The sequence below is a fragment of the Hirundo rustica genome, chromosome 6 (assembly GCF_015227805.2).
Source record: "Hirundo rustica isolate bHirRus1 chromosome 6, bHirRus1.pri.v3, whole genome shotgun sequence".
In the NCBI taxonomy this organism is placed as follows: Eukaryota; Metazoa; Chordata; class Aves; order Passeriformes; family Hirundinidae; genus Hirundo; species Hirundo rustica.
The window spans coordinates 59,087,488-59,105,052 of record NC_053455.1 but is presented as its reverse complement, the minus strand read 5'-3'; the positions used below and the strand labels follow the sequence as shown (position 1 = coordinate 59,105,052).

The 17,565-nt window shown below is 57.4% G+C and overlaps 2 protein-coding genes across 6 annotated transcripts; both read right to left on the bottom strand.

Annotated features, from left to right (window-relative positions):
- Positions 1 to 1,000: 1,000 nt before the first annotated feature.
- On the bottom strand, positions 1,001 to 5,934 carry LOC120753748 (uncharacterized). Of its 5 annotated transcripts, none has more exons than XR_005701209.2 (4): positions 5,824 to 5,934; positions 4,719 to 5,015; positions 4,525 to 4,629; positions 1,001 to 1,139 (listed from the first exon to the last, which is right to left on the bottom strand). XR_005701209.2 is itself a non-coding variant. In XM_040066433.2 (4 exons), exons 1-4 carry the CDS (start codon positions 5,907 to 5,909, stop codon positions 1,137 to 1,139), a joined length of 516 nt encoding a protein of 171 aa, XP_039922367.1. In that variant the 5' UTR covers positions 5,910 to 5,928; the 3' UTR covers positions 1,001 to 1,136. The 5 variants fall into 5 exon arrangements, 2 of the variants coding, with proteins under 2 accessions (XP_039922367.1, XP_058277178.1); XM_040066433.2 differs by having other exon boundaries at positions 4,525 to 4,654; positions 5,824 to 5,928; XR_009208013.1 differs by having other exon boundaries at positions 1,026 to 1,139; positions 4,027 to 4,629.
- Positions 5,935 to 9,672: 3,738 nt separating this feature from the next.
- RAD51 (RAD51 recombinase) lies at positions 9,673 to 17,138 on the bottom strand. Its single transcript, XM_040066420.1, has 10 exons — positions 17,092 to 17,138; positions 16,129 to 16,239; positions 15,592 to 15,729; positions 15,072 to 15,189; positions 14,428 to 14,519; positions 13,655 to 13,749; positions 12,697 to 12,810; positions 12,244 to 12,373; positions 10,920 to 11,041; positions 9,673 to 10,651 (listed from the first exon to the last, which is right to left on the bottom strand). The coding sequence occupies exons 2-10, from the start codon at positions 16,213 to 16,215 to the stop codon at positions 10,528 to 10,530; spliced, it is 1,020 nt and encodes a 339-aa protein (XP_039922354.1). The 5' UTR covers positions 16,216 to 16,239; positions 17,092 to 17,138; the 3' UTR covers positions 9,673 to 10,527.
- Positions 17,139 to 17,565: the final 427 nt, after the last annotated feature.

Here is a 17,565-nt window from a genome sequence, read left to right as displayed (position 1 = left end):
GCAGGGAGCGGAACGAAACCCGCGCCTCCCGCGGCAGCGCCGGCCTTTGGCTCTGCCGTGCCAGGGCCTGGGAATTGCTGCTGCCGCTGCCGCTGCCGCCCCAGCTGGGGCTGTGTCCTCCTGCAGCCCTTGCCAGCCCCACACACGAGCTCCAGTGGTGCCTCTGGGCCGCCCCAGCTGGGGCTGTGTCCTCCTGCAGCCCTTGCCAGCCCCACACACGAGCTCCAGTGGTGCCTCTGGGCCGCCCCAGCTGGGGCTGTGTCCTCCTGCAGCCCTTGCCAGCCCCACACACGAGCTCCAGTGGTGCCTCTGGGCCGCCGTGGGAGCGATGGCTGGGAATGGGCCTCAGCCCCGGGAGGATCCTTTTGTTCCAGAGCAGCTGCACAGAGCTCTGGGGCTGGTCAGCTTCAGAGACTGATTGCAAAAGTCCCTGAAGGGAAGAGTGACGGTGAGGTTTGTCACAGTGCTGCTTTCAGAGCCCACCTGACAGCGTTTGCTGCGTGCTGGAGGCGGCTGTGCATTTGCACTGCAGGGAATGAATGTCCCCTTCCCAGCTCAGCCCAGCAGATCCCAAAGGCTCCTACAGGAGTATTTATCCTTTACTTCCCTTTGTGATAACTTCATCTCCCCCTGCCATGAGCCAGTCCTGGAGCTCTCCTGGAGAAAACCTCCTGGCAGAGGCAGTTTGCAGAGGAGCCCAGAGCTGTGTTTGGAGCAGGGAGCACTGAGAGCTGTGTCTGCCTGTGCTGCCCCAGCCTGTCCCATCCACATGGAACAGCCTGGGCAGGTGGGATTAGATGGAGCAAAATCCCTCCATGGAAGAGGTTTTCTGCCGTGCAGATCAGGCAGGGGCAGGCAGTGAACTTTGGAAATGAGAGGATTTCCCCCAGAAAGCGTCGCTCCCATCAGCATGAATGACCAGACCTGTGCCCACTGCTCAGGATTCACCCGGCCAAGAGCAAGAGCAAAGGGTGGTTTGGGTCTGAGAACTTGAAATAACCTTGAATCAGAAGAAATCAATCACCTTCTTCTTCTTCTTCCTTTCTTTCAGATGCTGGAATTGCCTCTCTGGATGTGCGCTGAGCTCTCGCTGCAGGGGACTGCCAGGCCTGAATGTCTGTGAGTTCATGTTCTTCTCACTGGGGAACGGGAAATAATTATTAATTATTAACTGCAGAAATGTTTTCTGAAGCCTTTCCCAGTAGATCTTCTGTTTCTGCCTTAGAATTTACAGCTGTTCCCTGCTGTCATTTGCCTGAATTCCTTGCAGCTCCTCACTGGGAAAGCCTGGGCTAAGTTAGAGGGGACAGAGGTGACAATTTTAGCTGAAAACCTGGGGCAGTTGAGAGGGGACACAAGAACTGTTTGTGTGTCGAGGGGAGCACCGTGGCATTTTTGAGGGAAAAGCTGAGGTGATGTTTAGGGGAGAGAGTGAAAATTTTTGGAGTAGAAAGGAGTTAATTGATATTGTACCAGGAGGAAGATTTGGGGGTAGAACTCGATATAATCTGTAGGGGACAGAATGAATATTTTGGAGTAAAAATGAAGTACTCAGTAGTAGATAAGCAAGGAAATTTTGGAGGTAAGACTTGACAAAATCTCAAGTGTACAGAATGAACAAATGGGGTGATGAGTACTGAGCCTGTAGGCAAAATTTGGGGGCTAAATTTGAACTAATCTTTAGAAAAGATCATGAACATCCTGAGATAATGTGAGGGAATCAGTTGTGGGCAGACGGGGAAAATTTTGGGTAAAAAATTATATGAAGTCATCTGTAGAATGAACATTTTGAAGTAAAAATTAAGTACAGATGGACAGTTTGGGGGTAAATCTTGACAAAAGTTACATGGTAGAAAGTAAATAATATTGAAGGAAAAAGGAGGGAATCAGTAGAGGACAGGTAGAGGAATTCTGGGGAGCAAAACTTGAAATAATCTAAAGGTTGAGAATAAATATTTTAGGTAAAAATGAGGTAATAAGTTGTGGAAAGGAAAATTTCAGGGGTTAAACTTGATTAAATCTCTAGGGAGAGAGAGATCACTGACATAAACTGAGGCAGTCACTAGGGGCAGGCAAGGAAATTCTGGGGGGTAAAACTTGTGAAGATCTCTAGGGCAAAGAATGAACATATTGAGGTGGAAATGAGGTGAGCAGGAGTGGATCAGCTAGGGAGAATTTGAGGGGCAAACCTTGAGCTGATATATAAGAAGGTTACATGTTTTTGAGAAAAACTGACGTGATGTGTAGGGGAGAGAATTTGGGGATAAGACAGACGTAAACTGTGTGGGTTTGGTTTTAAAATCTAGTTAGCATACAGGGAACAAAACAGACCTTTTGGTAATAAAATCTGAGTTAATCTGTGGGTTTAAAGAATGAATATTTTGAGGTAAAAAGGAGGTAATCAGTATTGAGCAGGCAGGGAAAATTGAAGGGCTAAAATGTGAGATTATCTCTAGGAGAGAGCAGGAACATCCTGAGGTAAAATTTCTGTGGATAGGTGGATAAACTTGGGGGGTAAAACTTGAGGGAATCTCCATGGTAGAAAATGAATATTTTGAGGTAAAAATGAGGTACTCAGAGGTGGAGAGGTAGGGAAAATTTCAGGGGTAAAATCTGAGGTGATCTGTAGCAGAGGGGATGCACTTCATGGGCCAAACTGAGGTAATCAATTATGGACAGGTAGGGAAATGATTGGGGGGTAAAAATTGAAAGCATCCATAGCATAAAGAGTGAAAATACTGAGGTGGAAATGCGGTAATAGGTAGTGAACAGGTAGGGAATATTTTGGGAGTAAAGCTTGTGGCAATCTCCAGAGTGGAGAAAGAATGCTTTCTTGTAAAAAATGAGGAAATCAGAAGGGGACAGACAGGGATAATTTGGGGGCAAGGTGAAAAATTCCCCAGGGAAGAGAATGAATCATGAGGTAAACTGAGGCAATCGCTCGTGAGCAGGTAATGTAAGTTTTAGGTGTAGAAATTGATATTTTCTCCAGGATGGAGAATTAGTATTTTGATGTAAAAATGAGGTAACGAGTAGTGGACAGGTTGGGAAGACCTTGGGGGTAAAGCTTGAAATAATCTGTAGAAGTATTTTGGAAAAAATACCTGATGTAATTTGTAAGGAATAGAATTTAGTGGATGAGACATACAAAACCATGTGGTTTTGGGTTTTAAAAACAGGTAATATATAGAGAACAAAACACTGGCTGCTGGGATTTAGATAATTCCATACCTTTGGCTGCTGAAATTTCCCAGCCATGGGGCTTTGGCTGACAGGGCAGCACAAAGATTGTTCCCAGTGTGGGGCCCAGATTTGGGGTTCAGCCTTGCTGTTTAGATTCATTATTATAGCTATAGCCCTGAATTCCTGCTGGAACAAGCTCACAGTGCCTCCTGGAGCCTGGATATTCCCATGCAGAGCTGCCTATTTAACACCAGCTGTGCCAGGAACCAGCAGAGGTCCAAGGAAGCTCAAGAGGAAGGGATAAGGACAGGCTGATGTTCCATAGAATTTGCTGTTTGTAGCCCTCATCCCCAGCCATGTCCCTGGGGGGCTCTTGCCAGAGTTCCCTGGAATTCAGCAGATTCCCCTCGGGCTGCGGTCGACGTTTCCAAGCAGGAGAAGGCGCTGGCCGGACGCGCTCCCGGCCCCTGCTGAGGCAGCTCCTGTGCCCAGGGGAGGAGATCTCTCCCTGCAGGAGCTGAGTTCATTCCAGAGCCTCGGGAGGGGCCTCTGGGAGCTCTTCTCCCTGAGGAAAGGGATGCACATCCCTGCCTTCAGGGCACCTGCAGTGTGAGCCACCTGTGAAAGCTGGCCCTCAGTTCTGCAGTTCCAGCTGGCTCCCTGGAAAACTCCAAACTTAACCCAAACAAAACTTCATCCACCTCTGACCTTTTATTTTAAGGCACCTCCGAGGGCGTTGCTCGGGATTCAGTTTCTGTGAGGGAAATTCCCTCGGCTTTAACGCTGCTGCTGGAGGATGGCCCCAGGCTGGAAGGGAAGGGATTGGGGCTGGCTGGGACATACCTGGTGGGGGTGTGGGAGCCCCAGGAGCTCGGCACCGGGAATTGCTGTCTGAGCTCCTCTGCAGACCCAACGTGCCGACATTCCCAGGCGCTGCCAGCCGTTCCTCGGGCTGGTTTTGGGACGTCAGCGGGCTCTGTCCGGGCCGCAGCGTCTCCGGGGGCCCGTTCAGAGCAGCCCCCGATCCGTGTCCATCCCGGCGCTGCCCGGGCATCCCAGCGCCCGTCCCCGGGCCGTGCGTGGGGCACGCTGCGCGCCACGGGCGGGACACCGAGGCACGGCTCCTCCCCTGCACGGGCCGAGGACGAGAGGGGCCGGTTCCCTTCCTGGGGCTCCCGGCCTCCTCCCGCCCCGCCTTCCCGGCCAGCCGGGACACACGGAGGGAGCACCAAGGAACGCTCCTGGCACCGAGCAGGAGTCACCCAGGGCTCCCTGCAGCTCCGGGGCCGAGAAGCAGCCCCGGCCTCGGCCCCACCGCGATTTTGGGCTGTGAACACTCACCCGCAGGAAACGCCCCTCTGCAGGCGGGACCGGCCCTGGCACTCTCCGGAAGAACTTCGGCCACGGACCAAGGGAACCCTCAGGGCTTGTCTTGATCATTTCTCCCTGGAAAGGGACGCGGCACAAGCACCTTTACAGCCACCGGGGAAATGAGGGTTATGGGAAGAGCTTTGTGCTGTCACACAGCTGCTCACCTGTGTTGTTCCATGGTCAGGTACCAGCCACGGAGCTCTGCCCTATGGCCATTCCAGGGGCTGGTGTGTGAAGCAATATCGGCATAAAGGAAGGAGCTGCACTGGCACAGGAATTCCCTTGCTGGTACTTGGCATTCCCATCCCAGGCAGGACATGGCCGTGTCCTGAGATTGGCTCGGTTGGAGCAGGGTGCTGAAGATGCCCAGGTTGTGGGTTCCATCCCCGGATGAGCCATTCACATAAGGGTTCAACTCGGTGCTCCTTCTGTGTCCCTTCACACTCAAAATATTCTGTGCTCTGGAAATAAAGAATAAACAGTTTTCACTGACTTCTTAAACCCAGAGGTTTTAGCACTGGAGAGCGCGAGCCACGGAGAAAGCGGGGCAAAGGCGGAGGGAGAGCATCGTGTCTCACCCGGCAGGCGTGTCCGACGAGCGGCCCGAGCCCCGGCAGGGCCCCGGTCCCGCCGCGGCCGCGCTCGGAGCGGGAGCGGCAGTTCGCTGGGCGGGGGCGCGGCGGGGGCAGCCCCCGGGGGCGCGGGCCCGGGCCGGGGGGCTGCGGGCGCTGCTCCGCCCGAGGCCGGGCGGGCGGGGGCCTCGGGGCCGCGGGCGGGAGCAGCCGCCGCGGGGCCGGGCCGTGTCCGCCAGGGGGCGCCCCGCGGGCGGGCGGCGCTGAGGGAGCGGCGGCTGGCCGGGGTGCTCCCGGGGCCGGGAGCGGCGGTGCCCGCGCCCCGCCCCTTCCAGCCGCCGCCCGGAGCCCGCTCCGGGGAAGCGCCGCCCTCCCGCCGGGCCCGGCAACCGGCACCGGCTCCCCGGCGGCCGCGGCGGGACCTGCCCGGAGCCCCGGCGGGACCCCAGCCCCGCGCCGGCCGCGGTGGGAGCAGGAGCGGCAGCGCCGAGCTCGGTCCCAGCGCCCGTCCCGGAGCGACTCTTCCCGCCCGCGGCGACCCCGGTCCCGATCCCGGCCGCGATCCCGCCCCGGTCCTGCGGCCCCGGGACCCGCAGCCCGCCCGCCGAGGGAGAAGCGGCTCCACCCAGGACCCCCAGCAGCCACCGGCAGGATCCGGACCCGCATTCCCGGGCCCGGGTCCCGTTCCCGGCCTCACCTCAGCGCCTCGAGCTTCGCGCAGCGCCGGGAGCAGCCCCCGGTCCGTGGCTCCGCGCAGCGCTCCGAGCGACGGTCCCGCCGCATCCCGGGATGAGCATCCACCGCACAGAGCGGGGCGGGCGCGGATCGGCCGGGATTTAACGGGCGCGGGCGGGGCCGGCACCGGTGGGAGGGGCGGGGCCTGCACAGGTGCGCGGGGCCCCAGAGCGGCTGCGCGGGGCGGGGCCTGGGGGGATTTAATGCACGGGGAGGGCCCCGCGGAGCCATTTGCCCCTCGGCGCTCGGCGAGGGAGGGTGCTGCCGCTCTGGGCTCCATATCTCTTTTTCTCTGTATTTCTTTTTCTTTATATCTCTTCTACACTTCTCTTCTTCTACCACTCCTCCTTTCACCCCTCCCTTCCTCCCCTCCCCCACCCCCTACACCCTCCCCCCCCCCAAACCCCCCCCCTCCCTCTCCCCCCTAGCCCTCCCCTCCCTCCCCCCCCGGCCCAGCCCGGCCCGGTCCCCCCGTACTCCTTCTCCATACCCTACCCTACCCTGCCCTACCCTATCCTACCCTACTCCTCCACCCTTCCTTTCCTCCCTCCCCTACCCCGGCTCCCACCTGCCCCCTGTCCATGCTCCCCTTCCCCCTAATTCCTCCCCACCTGCCCTCAGTTCTCCCCCTCCTTCCTCCCTCCTCACCTCCCCCTATTCCCCTTTCCTGTCTCTTTCTTTACTTCTTGCCCCGCCACCTGTGCTCCATCCTCCACCCTCCATCCGTCCTGCACCCCCACCCCACCTCCCCCTGTCCTTCTCCCTGCTGCCCTGCACACCCCGATCCCCTCACCTGCCCTCCTTCCTTGACCCAGGCCACCCTCTCTGCCCCCCATTCCCACCCTCTGTCCCCCTCTCCCTCTTTCCCCGCCCCGCGGGGTTCGGGGTGCCGGAGAATAAAGCCCAGAGGGCCGGAGCCCGGCGCCCCCACCCTCGCCCCCGCCCCACACGGGGCCGGGCCCGCTCGGCGGGTCCCCCCATGCAGTTCACAAGCACGGCCCGACACCGCCGGGGCTCCGGCTTTCCCCACATCACACGGGGGCTCCCCGGGGAGGTCGGGGCGGGGGGTTTAGAGAGGGCCCCCTCCTCCGGAGGGGGTCCCGGGGGGGTGGGGGGGTGGGGGGGTGGGGGGGTGGGGGTGTAGGGCCCCCTCCGGAGGGGGGGGGTCCCTGGGGGGGGGGTCGGGGGCGGGCCCCCTCCGGAGGAGGGGCCCGGGGGAGGGGGCGGGGCGGAGGGGGGAATTCCCCCTCCAGTCCCGGCCTCCTTCCCCGGACCCCTCCTCCGGACGGGGCTCGGCCCGGCCCCCTCCCCGGGACCCCCTCCTCCGGACCGGGGCCCGGGGGGGAGGGAGGGGGGCGGGTGGGGTGGGGCGGGCAGGACAGGGGAGGCTGTTCGTTTGTGTGGCGATCTCTATGTGCTCACGCTGCAGAGTGACGTGACCCCCTCTGCTTCCCCCCCACCCGCCCCCCTCCCTCCCCCCGGGCCCCGGTCCGGAGGAGGGGGTCCCGGGGAGGGGGCCGGGCCGAGCCCCGTCCGGAGGAGGGGACCGGGGAAGGAGGCCGGGACTGGAGGGGGAATTCCCCCCTCCGCCCCGCCCCCTCCCCCGGGCCCCTCCTCCGGAGGGGGCCCGCCCCGACCCCCCCCCAGGGACCCCCTCCTCCGGAGGGGGCCCTACCCCCCCCTACCCCCCCTCCCCACCCGCCCTCCCCGGGACCCCCTCCGGAGGAGGGGGCCCTCTCTAAACCCCCCGCCCCGACCTCCCCGGGGAGCCCCCGTGTGATGTGGGGAAAGCCGGAGCCCCGGCGGTGTCGGGCCGTGCTTGTGAACTGCATGGGGGGACCCGCCGAGCGGGCCCGGCCCCGTGTGGGGCGGGGGCGAGGGTGGGGGCGCCGGGCTCCGGCCCTCTGGGCTTTATTCTCCGGCACCCCGAACCCCGCGGCTGCGGGGAAAGAGGGAGAGGGGGACAGAGGGTGGGTCAGGGAGGGATGGGGTGAGGTAGGGAGAAAGGGGGAAGGGAAAGGCCAGGTGGGGAAGAAGGATGATGGACAGAGGGAGGGTAGAGGGGGAAGAGAGGAAACAGGGGGGAACAGGGGGAACAGAGCAGGAACAGAGAGGGAACAGAGGGGGAACAGAGGGGGAACAGAGGGGGAACAGAGAAGAGTCGGGTTGGGGAGAGGGCAGCGAGAGGGCCGAAAGGAGGGGAGGGACAGGGAAGTGCAGGGGAGGATGGGGAGAGGGTAAGGGAGCGGGGAGAGGGCAGGAGAGGGGCTGGGAGGGACAGGTAGGACGGGGGGAGAAGGAAGCTAGAGGGGTAGAAAAGAGGGGATAAGGGGGGGAAGAAGGAGGAGGATAAGGACAGGAGAAAGAGGAGAAAGGAAAAGGGGTAGAGGAAGCCTCGCCGGTGAAGCCCGGTCCGGCAGCAGCCCTCTCCACCGCTGAGTGAGAAAATGGCGGCGGGAGTGATTTCCAGAGATTAAATCACCTCGGCCCCGCCCCACGCATACGCGCGGTTGCTCCGCCCCGCGCAGCCGCACTGGAGCCCCGCGCACAAGCGCTGGGCCCGGGCCCGCCCCGGCCCCGCCCCTGGAGCCGCCTCCGGCCCCGCCCCTGGAGCCGCCCCCGGCCCCGCCCCTGGAGCCGCCCCCGGCCCCTCCGGGCCCCTCCCCTGGAGCCCCCGGCCCCGCCCGGGATGGGGGCGGGACCATCGCTCGCGGCCCCGCCCCTCACGCCTGGGCCGAACCGGTGCTGCTCCCGGCATCGGGGCTTCGGGTCCGGGTCCCGCCCGTGTCCGCAGGACCGGGATGGGGACCGGGCTCGCCGCTGGCGGGAGGAGCCGCTCCTGCTCCCGCTCCGGCCCCGCCGGGGCTCCGGAACCCTCCAAACCCCGCCGGTCCTCGCAGCGCCGAGGAATCTTTTTGGAAATTTTTATCCAGCGTAGGCAGATAAAAAGAGAAACCCCAAATGGAGAAACCCCAAAATTAAAGACTATGGGTCGGGGTAGGTGGGAGGGACGGTCAGTGTTCTGCTTTAAATTAAAACGCGTCGTGAAAAATAAATCCGTGGAACAGCTCGTTTGGTCTCCCGGGCTGTGTGAGCGGCTGGGATTCCAGCTGTTCGCATGGGATTTTCAGCCTGGGGGACTCCAATGAAATGCCAGGTGCTGAGCATGAGAGCAAATAACGGGAAATCTCTCTGGATCAGGCAGTGTCCTAAAGGTCTGGCAGTGCCCAGCGTTCCTGGCTGGAATTTGGGGATCCCAGCACAGCCTTTCCACAGTGTCCCCATGGAGCTGACACTTCCCAGTACCCCGGGCCGGAATTTGGGGATCCCAGCACAGCCTTTCCACAGTGTCCCCATGGAGCTGACACTTCCCAGCACTCCTGGCTGGAATTTGGGGATCCCAGCACAGCCCCCGTAGTCTCCCTGGCACTGCCACCATCCCTGACCGGGACTGGGGGTTCCAGCGCAGCCCCCAGCACATCCCGCTGCTTCCTCAGGTCCCCTTTAACCCGGCTCCTTTTTTCCCCAAATCCAGCAGAAACTGCCTTTCACCACTTTGGGGAGCTCCCCTCTCCCCTCCTCTCCCGATTCCCGCCGCCAAAACCCGGCCCGAGGCTCAGCTCCCCCTCCCCTCGGTCTCTCCGAGGAATTGCACTTGGATTTCCCAATCCAGCAGGGAAGCAATGCCGTTCTCCTCAGTGTGCATCGTAATTGCAGTAATTGCTTAAGAAATGATTCAAAGAAATTCAAAGAATGAAGAGACAATAAAGAAGAGCTGCCAGCTCCGACCAAGGGCTGCTCAAGCCCCTTCTCAATGATTTGCTTTAATTAACCAATGCAAATGAACCAATTAAAACACGCTGATACAGTTTTATTCTTTTTAATCATGTTCTAGACGAATATCGCAGAATAGAAAATAATCTCTTTAACCCCAAAACTCTTCTAGGAGATCCACAGGGCAGGGCTGCACTGCATCCCCAAAATGAGGAGAATTGGCAGAAAAGACAAACCCAGACCGAGATTCCCGGGAGTTTGGTGCAGCCTCTGCCAGCCAGAACAATCCTGGGTCTGAACACACACCTGTGAATCCCAGGGACCTGGGACATCATCAATATCCTCAGCAGCCTTTTTATTAAAAGCAGATTTCCACAGAGAATTAACAAAATACAGAAAATTAAGTGGAAATTAAAAGGAACAGCTCCCCCAGCCCAGCAGGTTGCAGCATCCAAAATAAAACAAACAGAAAGATTTTGGATTGGGACCATCTCCAATCCCGAATCCCTCGTGTGGAATACCAGTCTGCTTTGCTTTATAAATCACCACTTCTCTCAGAGGACAAAGCCTTCGGCTTTGCTTCCAATTCACCAAATTCCCAGCTGTGGCCACCAAGATTCTGCTGCACCGTGTCTACGGTGGGATCCAGGGAAACACGCAGGGAATGGTCCTCTGGGAATGTCGCCAAGGAAGCACAGGGACCTCACCTGTGCCTGCAGCCCAGAGGGAGATCTCTTCCCAACAGCTCCGGCTGTGCTCGGTGTGTCCTGACGGTTCCCACGCTGGCACACCACAGCTTCCTCCGCTCACTGCCTTGGGAAGTATCCCGAAGGTGCCACCAAGAAAGGAGCCTCTTACAGAGTCTTGGGATTCAGGGGAAGAAAAGGAGTTTTCAGTCTTTAGCATCTCCCACTCCGTCAGCATTGATAGCAAACATGGCTTCAGCCTCAGGAAGACATGGAGAGTCATAGATTTTACAGATCCTGGTCTCACCTCGGCCTTTCCGCAGGTACAGCCTGACAGGGAGAGGGAAGGAAACACGTCAGCATGGACAGCCTACTCCCAGAAAATCCCCCTAACCCATAAAGCATTAAACGGAGCTGTATGAACTGCCCGAGACAATCACTTCCCTGTGGAGTGAGGGCCCAGAGCAGCACTGAGCTGAAGCACAGGCTGGGCCTGCCACGGGCAGACTATGGAAACCCCAGAAGTAAAAGCTACTCGGCCAGTTCCACAAAACATTCCCAGCCCAGGCTCCTGGGATACGACCGACTCTTGCCTCACCTGGTGGTGGAAGCATGAGCGATGATATTGCCGCCAATGGGCTTTTTGGGATCTGCAGCGAACATGGCAGCTCCGTCTACCTGTGCCACCACCTGGTTCGTGATGACGACAGCCACGCCGAACTGCGGGAGAGACAACCCAAACCCAATTATTCCCCACAATCGGAACAGAAGAGCAGGGAAAAGGACGCAGGAGCACTCCTGGTGTCCATAACTGTGGGATCCAGCCTCTCCAAAACAATGGGAGCAGAGGTGGAGACAAAGCCCTCGGGACCAAATCGCTGGGGTTTGCAAGAAAACCGATGAGTTTTGCTTTGGCAATTGCATTGGGTTTGTAGGGCCAGGATTTGGCAGCAGGGGGCCACAGAGGTGGCTTCTGTGAGAAGCTGCTGGAAGCTTCCACCATGCCTGGCAGAGCCAATCCCAGGATGGCTCCAAGAGGGACATGCTGCTGGCCAAGGTTGGGCCAACTAGAAACGGTGTGATAACAGCTAAAAAGAAATCAAAACAAAACTCGTGGTGCAGCTTCAATCCCAGCTAGAGAAGAGCAGGAGCGAGAATGTGAGGAGAACAAGACGCAGACACCAAGGGCAGTGAAGAAGGAGGAGGAGGTGCTCCAGATGCCAGAGTTGAGATTCCTCTGCAGGGCGTGGTGAGGACCATGGTGATCCTCCCTGCAGCCCATGGGGATCCACAGGGGATGCAGAGATCCACCTGCAGCCAGTGGAGGAGCTCCATGCTGGAGCGGGTGGATGCCTGGAGGAGGTTGTGATCTAGTGGGAGATCCAGAGGAAAGGGGCCCTGCTGCAAGGCTGGAGCAGCCTGTCCTCGAAGGACTGACCCCGTGGAAAAGTGACCCACACTGCAGCAGTCTGAGGGGCACTGCTGCCTGTGGGATGGAGCCACATCAGAGAAGTTTGTGGAGAAGTGTCTCCTATGGGAAGGACTCCACCGTGCAGCAGGGGAAGGCAATGGGAGCCTCGGGTGGATAAACTGACCAAACCCCCATTCCCATCTCGCTGCACCACTGGCACAGGAGGTAGAGCTGGGAAGGAGGGAGAAGTGAGGGGTAAGGTGCTGTTAAGAGCTTATTTTACTTCTCATTATCCTGCTCTGATTTTGTTAGTAATGAAACCACTTCAAACCTCTGAGCTGAGCCTGTTTTTCCCTGGATGGCAATTGAGCGTTTTCTCCCGGCCCTTACCTCAACTCACACACCCCTCATGACATTTTCCCTCCTCTGTCCAGTTGCAGAGGAGGGTGAGTGAGCAGCTTTGGTGGGTGCCTGGCATTTTCCCGTGACACAAAGCCCGGTCTGTGCTCACCTCATCCGCCAGGCGCAGCAGCATCCGCAGGAACCTGGCCAGGTGCATCTGCCTGGCCGAGAGCTCCCCCCTTCCCGAGTAATCCGTGCGGTACAGGGCCGTGGCGCTGTCCACGATCAGCAGCGCGTACCTGCAAAAGGAAAAGGGCAGGCAGGGCTCTAAGTCCCGGTTCCAATCCCAAGCTGCCTGACCAGCTCTCCTGGGAGCGTGGAGATCATCGGCGCTGTTTCTAACCACACTTCCAAACTGAGCTTCCAAGTTGCTCCTCGGGCTGGCACTGAGGAATCCCCTGTGTTTGTACAGCCACATCAGCTGAAGCCAGCTGCTGGCACCCGGAATTCCAGCAGCAAGACGCGCTGCGGACACCTGAATGCCCATGGAGCAAGCTGGCTCCCTGGAGAAGCCAATGGCTAATCCCATGTGGGAACAAAATCCGTTAATTGGTGTAATTACCGTGACTCAGCCATCATGGCCGAGGCCTGGTACAGCAGCTGGGTCTGGTGGTCGGTGTTAAAGCCCCGAGCATAGGCCACGTTGTCCAGGACATCGCTGCCAGACAGGCCATACCTGCAAAATCAGGGAAAATAAAGGGATGAACCCTGAGTGACAGCTTCATCCACTGCAGTCAGCCAGGAGCTTTGCCAAAAGACAGGAAAAAAACTCACGTCCCTGGCAGACATAAAAACAGATGGAAAAAAAAATGCAACCTGTGGTGACGAAAAGAAAATGGAATGATTGGAACCGTTTGAAATGGAAAAGAGGAAACAGCCTCACATGATACCAGGGGAAGGTTTAGGCTGGATATTGGGAAGTCTCTTGGAGGAAAGGCTGTCCAGTCCTGGCACAGTGGTGGAAGTGATCCTTCCCCGGGGGGATTTAAAGCCGTGTGGATGTGGCACTTGGGGACATGGGACAGTGATGGGCTCGGCAGCACCGGGGAATGTTTGGGCACGGGGATCTCCCAGGGCTCCTCCAGCCTGAAGGATCCCATGATTCCAAGGACACTCTGTACACAGCCAGCACAGACACACCTGTGCTTGCTGCAAACAGCATTTCACTTCCTCTCCTTTGCCGGGCTGCCAAATATTCCCTGGTGACAGGGAACACGGGAGCAGTCCTTGCTGCGGGAGAAGCCAGGATTAGATCAAATGCACTTCAGAAAGAGCTAACAGGATCCAGCCAGTCATGTCCCCAGCTGCTTGGGAAGCTCCCAGTAGCAAAAGAGGGAAATCATCTCATGCCGAGGGACAATGACACAAGAACTGTGGGGAGAGAGTGGCGGGGACAGAAGAGGAACAGCAACACCAGAGCTTTCCAAAGGGAACGCCTGCCAAATCAACCTCCAGGACCTGTGGAAAATGTTTTCCAACTGAGTTGTGAGTCCATCTACTCCTGTCTTCCACCCACAGACCTTTCAGCCACGGCCAGGAGCCGCTCTGGACGGAAGGTGCCCTCGGTGTCGATGTACATGGCTTTTCCCTCGCCGCCCCCGCGGTCTATGGGGAGCTACAGGAGAAGGAAAGGAATGAACAGGGAATAAAGCATCCATAAATACAGCAGATACTGCCACGTGCCCTCGCTGAGCTCAAACAACAAATAACATCCCAGGCTATTGTGATTTAAGTCCCATTTAGCTGGGAAAAGCAAGAGGAAAGATCCCTGGTCCCCATCACTGACACCTTCCTTTTTTAGTACCTGTCACCCTGGAGTGCCAGGACAAGGGGGAATGGCTTCCCACTAACACAGGGCAGGGACAGATGGGATACTGGGAAGAAATTCCGCCCTGGGAGGGTGCTGTGGCCCTGGCACAGGTTGCCCAGAGAAGCTGTGGCTGCCCCTGGATCCCTGAAAGTGTCCAAGGCCAAGTCAGACGGGGCTTGGAGCAAGCTGGGATAGTGGAAGGTGTCCCTGCCCATGGAACTGAAGGGGCTTTAAGGTCCCTTCCCACCCAAAGCATTCCAGCATTCCATGACTCCACACAAGATGGCAGGTGCCCAGCTTTGAGCTGGGAACTTCAGGGAGTCAACTGAATGACCAAATTAAATCCAAGCCTCTAATATTTAATGGAACAGCAACCTCTAGACAGGAATAAGCACTTAGAAAGTCAAAGAAAGTGCCCAAATTAGCAAATATCCCAAGGCTGTGGCGCCAGACTATTGGATTGTAATGAGGTGAGCCCCCCACCTGACAGGTGACGGCCAGGGTGTGACACAGCTGCGTCTTCCCAGTACGGAATTCCCCGAATAATTCTGTGATGGACCCCGTTTCTATTCCTCCTGGAGGGAAAATAACCATGAAAATTAGTATTTATAAAACTTAAGAATTTAATGTACACGTGTGACCTATGGATCTATCTCACATACAAAATATTACATTTTCAGAGACTCAAAGGCTGAAATTTGGCCGAAAGGTTCAAAGCTAAGAGGGAAAACTGCTTGTCATCATGAGGTTTGTCCATGCCGTGGTTAGGAAGTTCACGGATGTTTTTGCAGCTGCTGAAGAGCTGAATTTACTTGTTTTCATTTTTGGATTACCAGAGGAATGGGGAGATGGTGATGCCTGGATTTGTTCTCCCTAAACGTATCGTGGACTTAAATAAACCACAAACATCCAAAAATGGACAGTTCTGGGTCTTGCATCATGACTAAAAGGTCTAAAAGCTATTTCTGCAGCTTCTAAAATAAAAGCAATCATTCAAGAGCAGTCCCAGAGGTTTTTCATCCAGGCAGGACCTGACTTTCGTGGTTCTGTGCAAGGACCCCACTTATGTGAAAACCCCACCCCAGTAACTGAGGTTAAGCAGGAAAGAGAAATAATAAAATGCTGACCTTGAAGCAGCTTGTCCAGCTCCTTGGAGCCAGTGGTGATCTGGATGATCTCCGACCGCCGCTGGTGGAATTCTGTGGCCGTGGTGAAGCCCATGGGAACCAGTTTGGCTGCCTCAGCCTGAGAGAAAACCCAAGAGAGCAGTGCCAGGGGAGTTCATGCCGTTCCTTAATCCCACAGGAGCTGATATTTCCTGCCTTGTGGAGAGGTGCCTTGTGTATCATTCCATGCACATTTCATAAACCATGCCCTAGCTGGTACCTCTGAACAGAACTGAAATTCTGCTCCAAGACAAAGCTCCAACATCCCTTTTTTTGTGTTTTACAGAAATATCCCCCCCTTGTCCCCCATCAGTTCAGTTCAGCCCTGTCCTGGTGTGTTTTGCCTTTTCCCATCACAAGTCAAGTCACACCTCCAATCACCCTCACTGCCCTTTGGAGACCTTCCAAATCCACCACCGAATTCAGCCAGCAGAAATAAACCTGTGGAGTACCTTGGGTTAAAGCTCCAGGACATCCTTACCAAGATTTTGTCGGCCTTGGCTTCGCTGATGCCTTTAATGTTCAGCAGCTCCTTCTTTGGCGCGTAAGCCACGGCCTCCACTGTGTGAAATCCAGCTTCTTCCAGCTTCTTCACATCACTGGCATTTATGCCACATTGCTGAGAGGGAGGGAGGGGAGGAAAAATGACACCTGCTGGTATTTTTTGGGTAGTTCTGGGTATTTTTTTTTTTTTTAAACAGAACACAAGTAAGAATTTAGCAACAGAGTTTTCAGTTTCACATTGCTTTTGAAGGAAAAGGTTTGGATATTAGTGAGGAATTCTTTCCCTGTGGAGGTGGTGAGGCCCTGGTGGAGAGCCTGGAAATGCTCAAGTCCAGGATGGACGGGGCTTGGAGCAACCTGGGATAGTGAAAGGTGTCCCTGCTCATGGCAGGGGATGGATGGGATGAGCTTTTAAGGTCCCTGCCAACCCCAACCATCACAGGATTCCATTCGAGGAAAAAGAGCAGCGAGCGCATCTACGGAAAACTTCCTCCAGAGGTAACTCCTTACCTACCTCCAACCTGGATATCAGCTGTGGCCCAAAGCTCTCCTCCTCTGCTGACGTGTCTGCACTGGCCTCGAGCTGCATCTGCATGGCCATGGCAGCGAGGGCCCCTGGAAGCCCCTGGAAGGAACCAAACGTTTCAGCGTTCCCTTTTTGCAGTAAGTTATGCGGTCACATGAAGCAGAGTCAGGGAGTTATTAAAGCTGGGAAAGTCCTCTGAACCGGCCCCTGGTGCTGGGGCTGGGCTGTGCTCCAGATCCAGCCCTCAGGACTGCCACAAACACCTTGGAAAGGGCTGGAAAACTCTGCAGAGGATCTGTACCACCCCTGGGACTGCTGAGCAGGATGGCAGGCAGGAGCTTCCCGGGAAGCTGAAGGATACAAGGGAATTCACACGCTTGGAATATAACACACAGTTTGAATATTATAATGACAGGACAAGGCAGAACGGATTCAAACTGACAGAGGGGAAATTTACGTTGAATACTGGGAAGAAATTCTTCCCTGTGAGGGTGCTGAGGCTTTGGCACAGGGAAGTCTGCGGCTGTCCCATCCCTGGAAGTGACCAAGGCCAGGTCGGACGGGGTTTGGAGCAACCTGGGAGAGCGGAAGGCATCCCTGTCCATGGCAGGGGCGGGAGCTCCATGGCCACTCTAGCATTCCACGATTCCAGCTTTTACCGGGGGCCCGGCCAGCAGCGCCTCCCAGGCACTGCCCGCAGGCGATCTGGAACTCCTTGGATTCCCCACGCCGCGTCCCTTCGTTCTGCCCAACTCCAGCCCTTTGTTTGCCGCCCCTCACGGCTCCCCACAGCTGACGGCCTTCCCGTCCCTTCCCATCCCTCCCCCGCCAACGCCCCTCAACGGGGAGGCGCCGGGGGGGCCTCGAGAGGCGTCGGGGGATCCCGCGGCCCCGGGCCCGTCCCGCCCGCCTCAGCCCGTGCCCATTCCCGTGCCCATTCCCGTCCCTCACCGCGGCCCCGCTCCGGCCGTTCGGGCGCTCCCGCCGCCGCCTCACGTGACCCCGCCCGCCCGCGCGCGCAGGCGCCGCCCCGCCCCCGGCGCCGCCGTGAAGGGGAGCGCGGGAAGCGGCGCCGGGAACTGAACGGGAACGGGGCCCCGGGGCTCCCCGGCCTCTCTTTCTAACTCCCTTTCCTTCCTCTGTCTTTCTTGTCTTCCTTTGTGTTTTCTTTTCCCATTTTTCTTTCCCCCCCTTTTTTCTTTTCCTTCTCTCTCTCCCCTTTCCTTCCCCACCCCCCCCGCCCTTTTCCTTTTGCTTCTCTCTCCTTGCCCCGTTATTTTCTTTTGTTTTCCTTCTCTTTCTCTCTCTTTTTTTTTTCTCCTTTTCTTCCCCCCCTCTTGAAGCACAACCCTGTGCCCCAAGCAGAAGCAGCTGGAGATCACGGCACATCGGGAGCAGAGCTTGGGATTCCACACAAGGGATTTC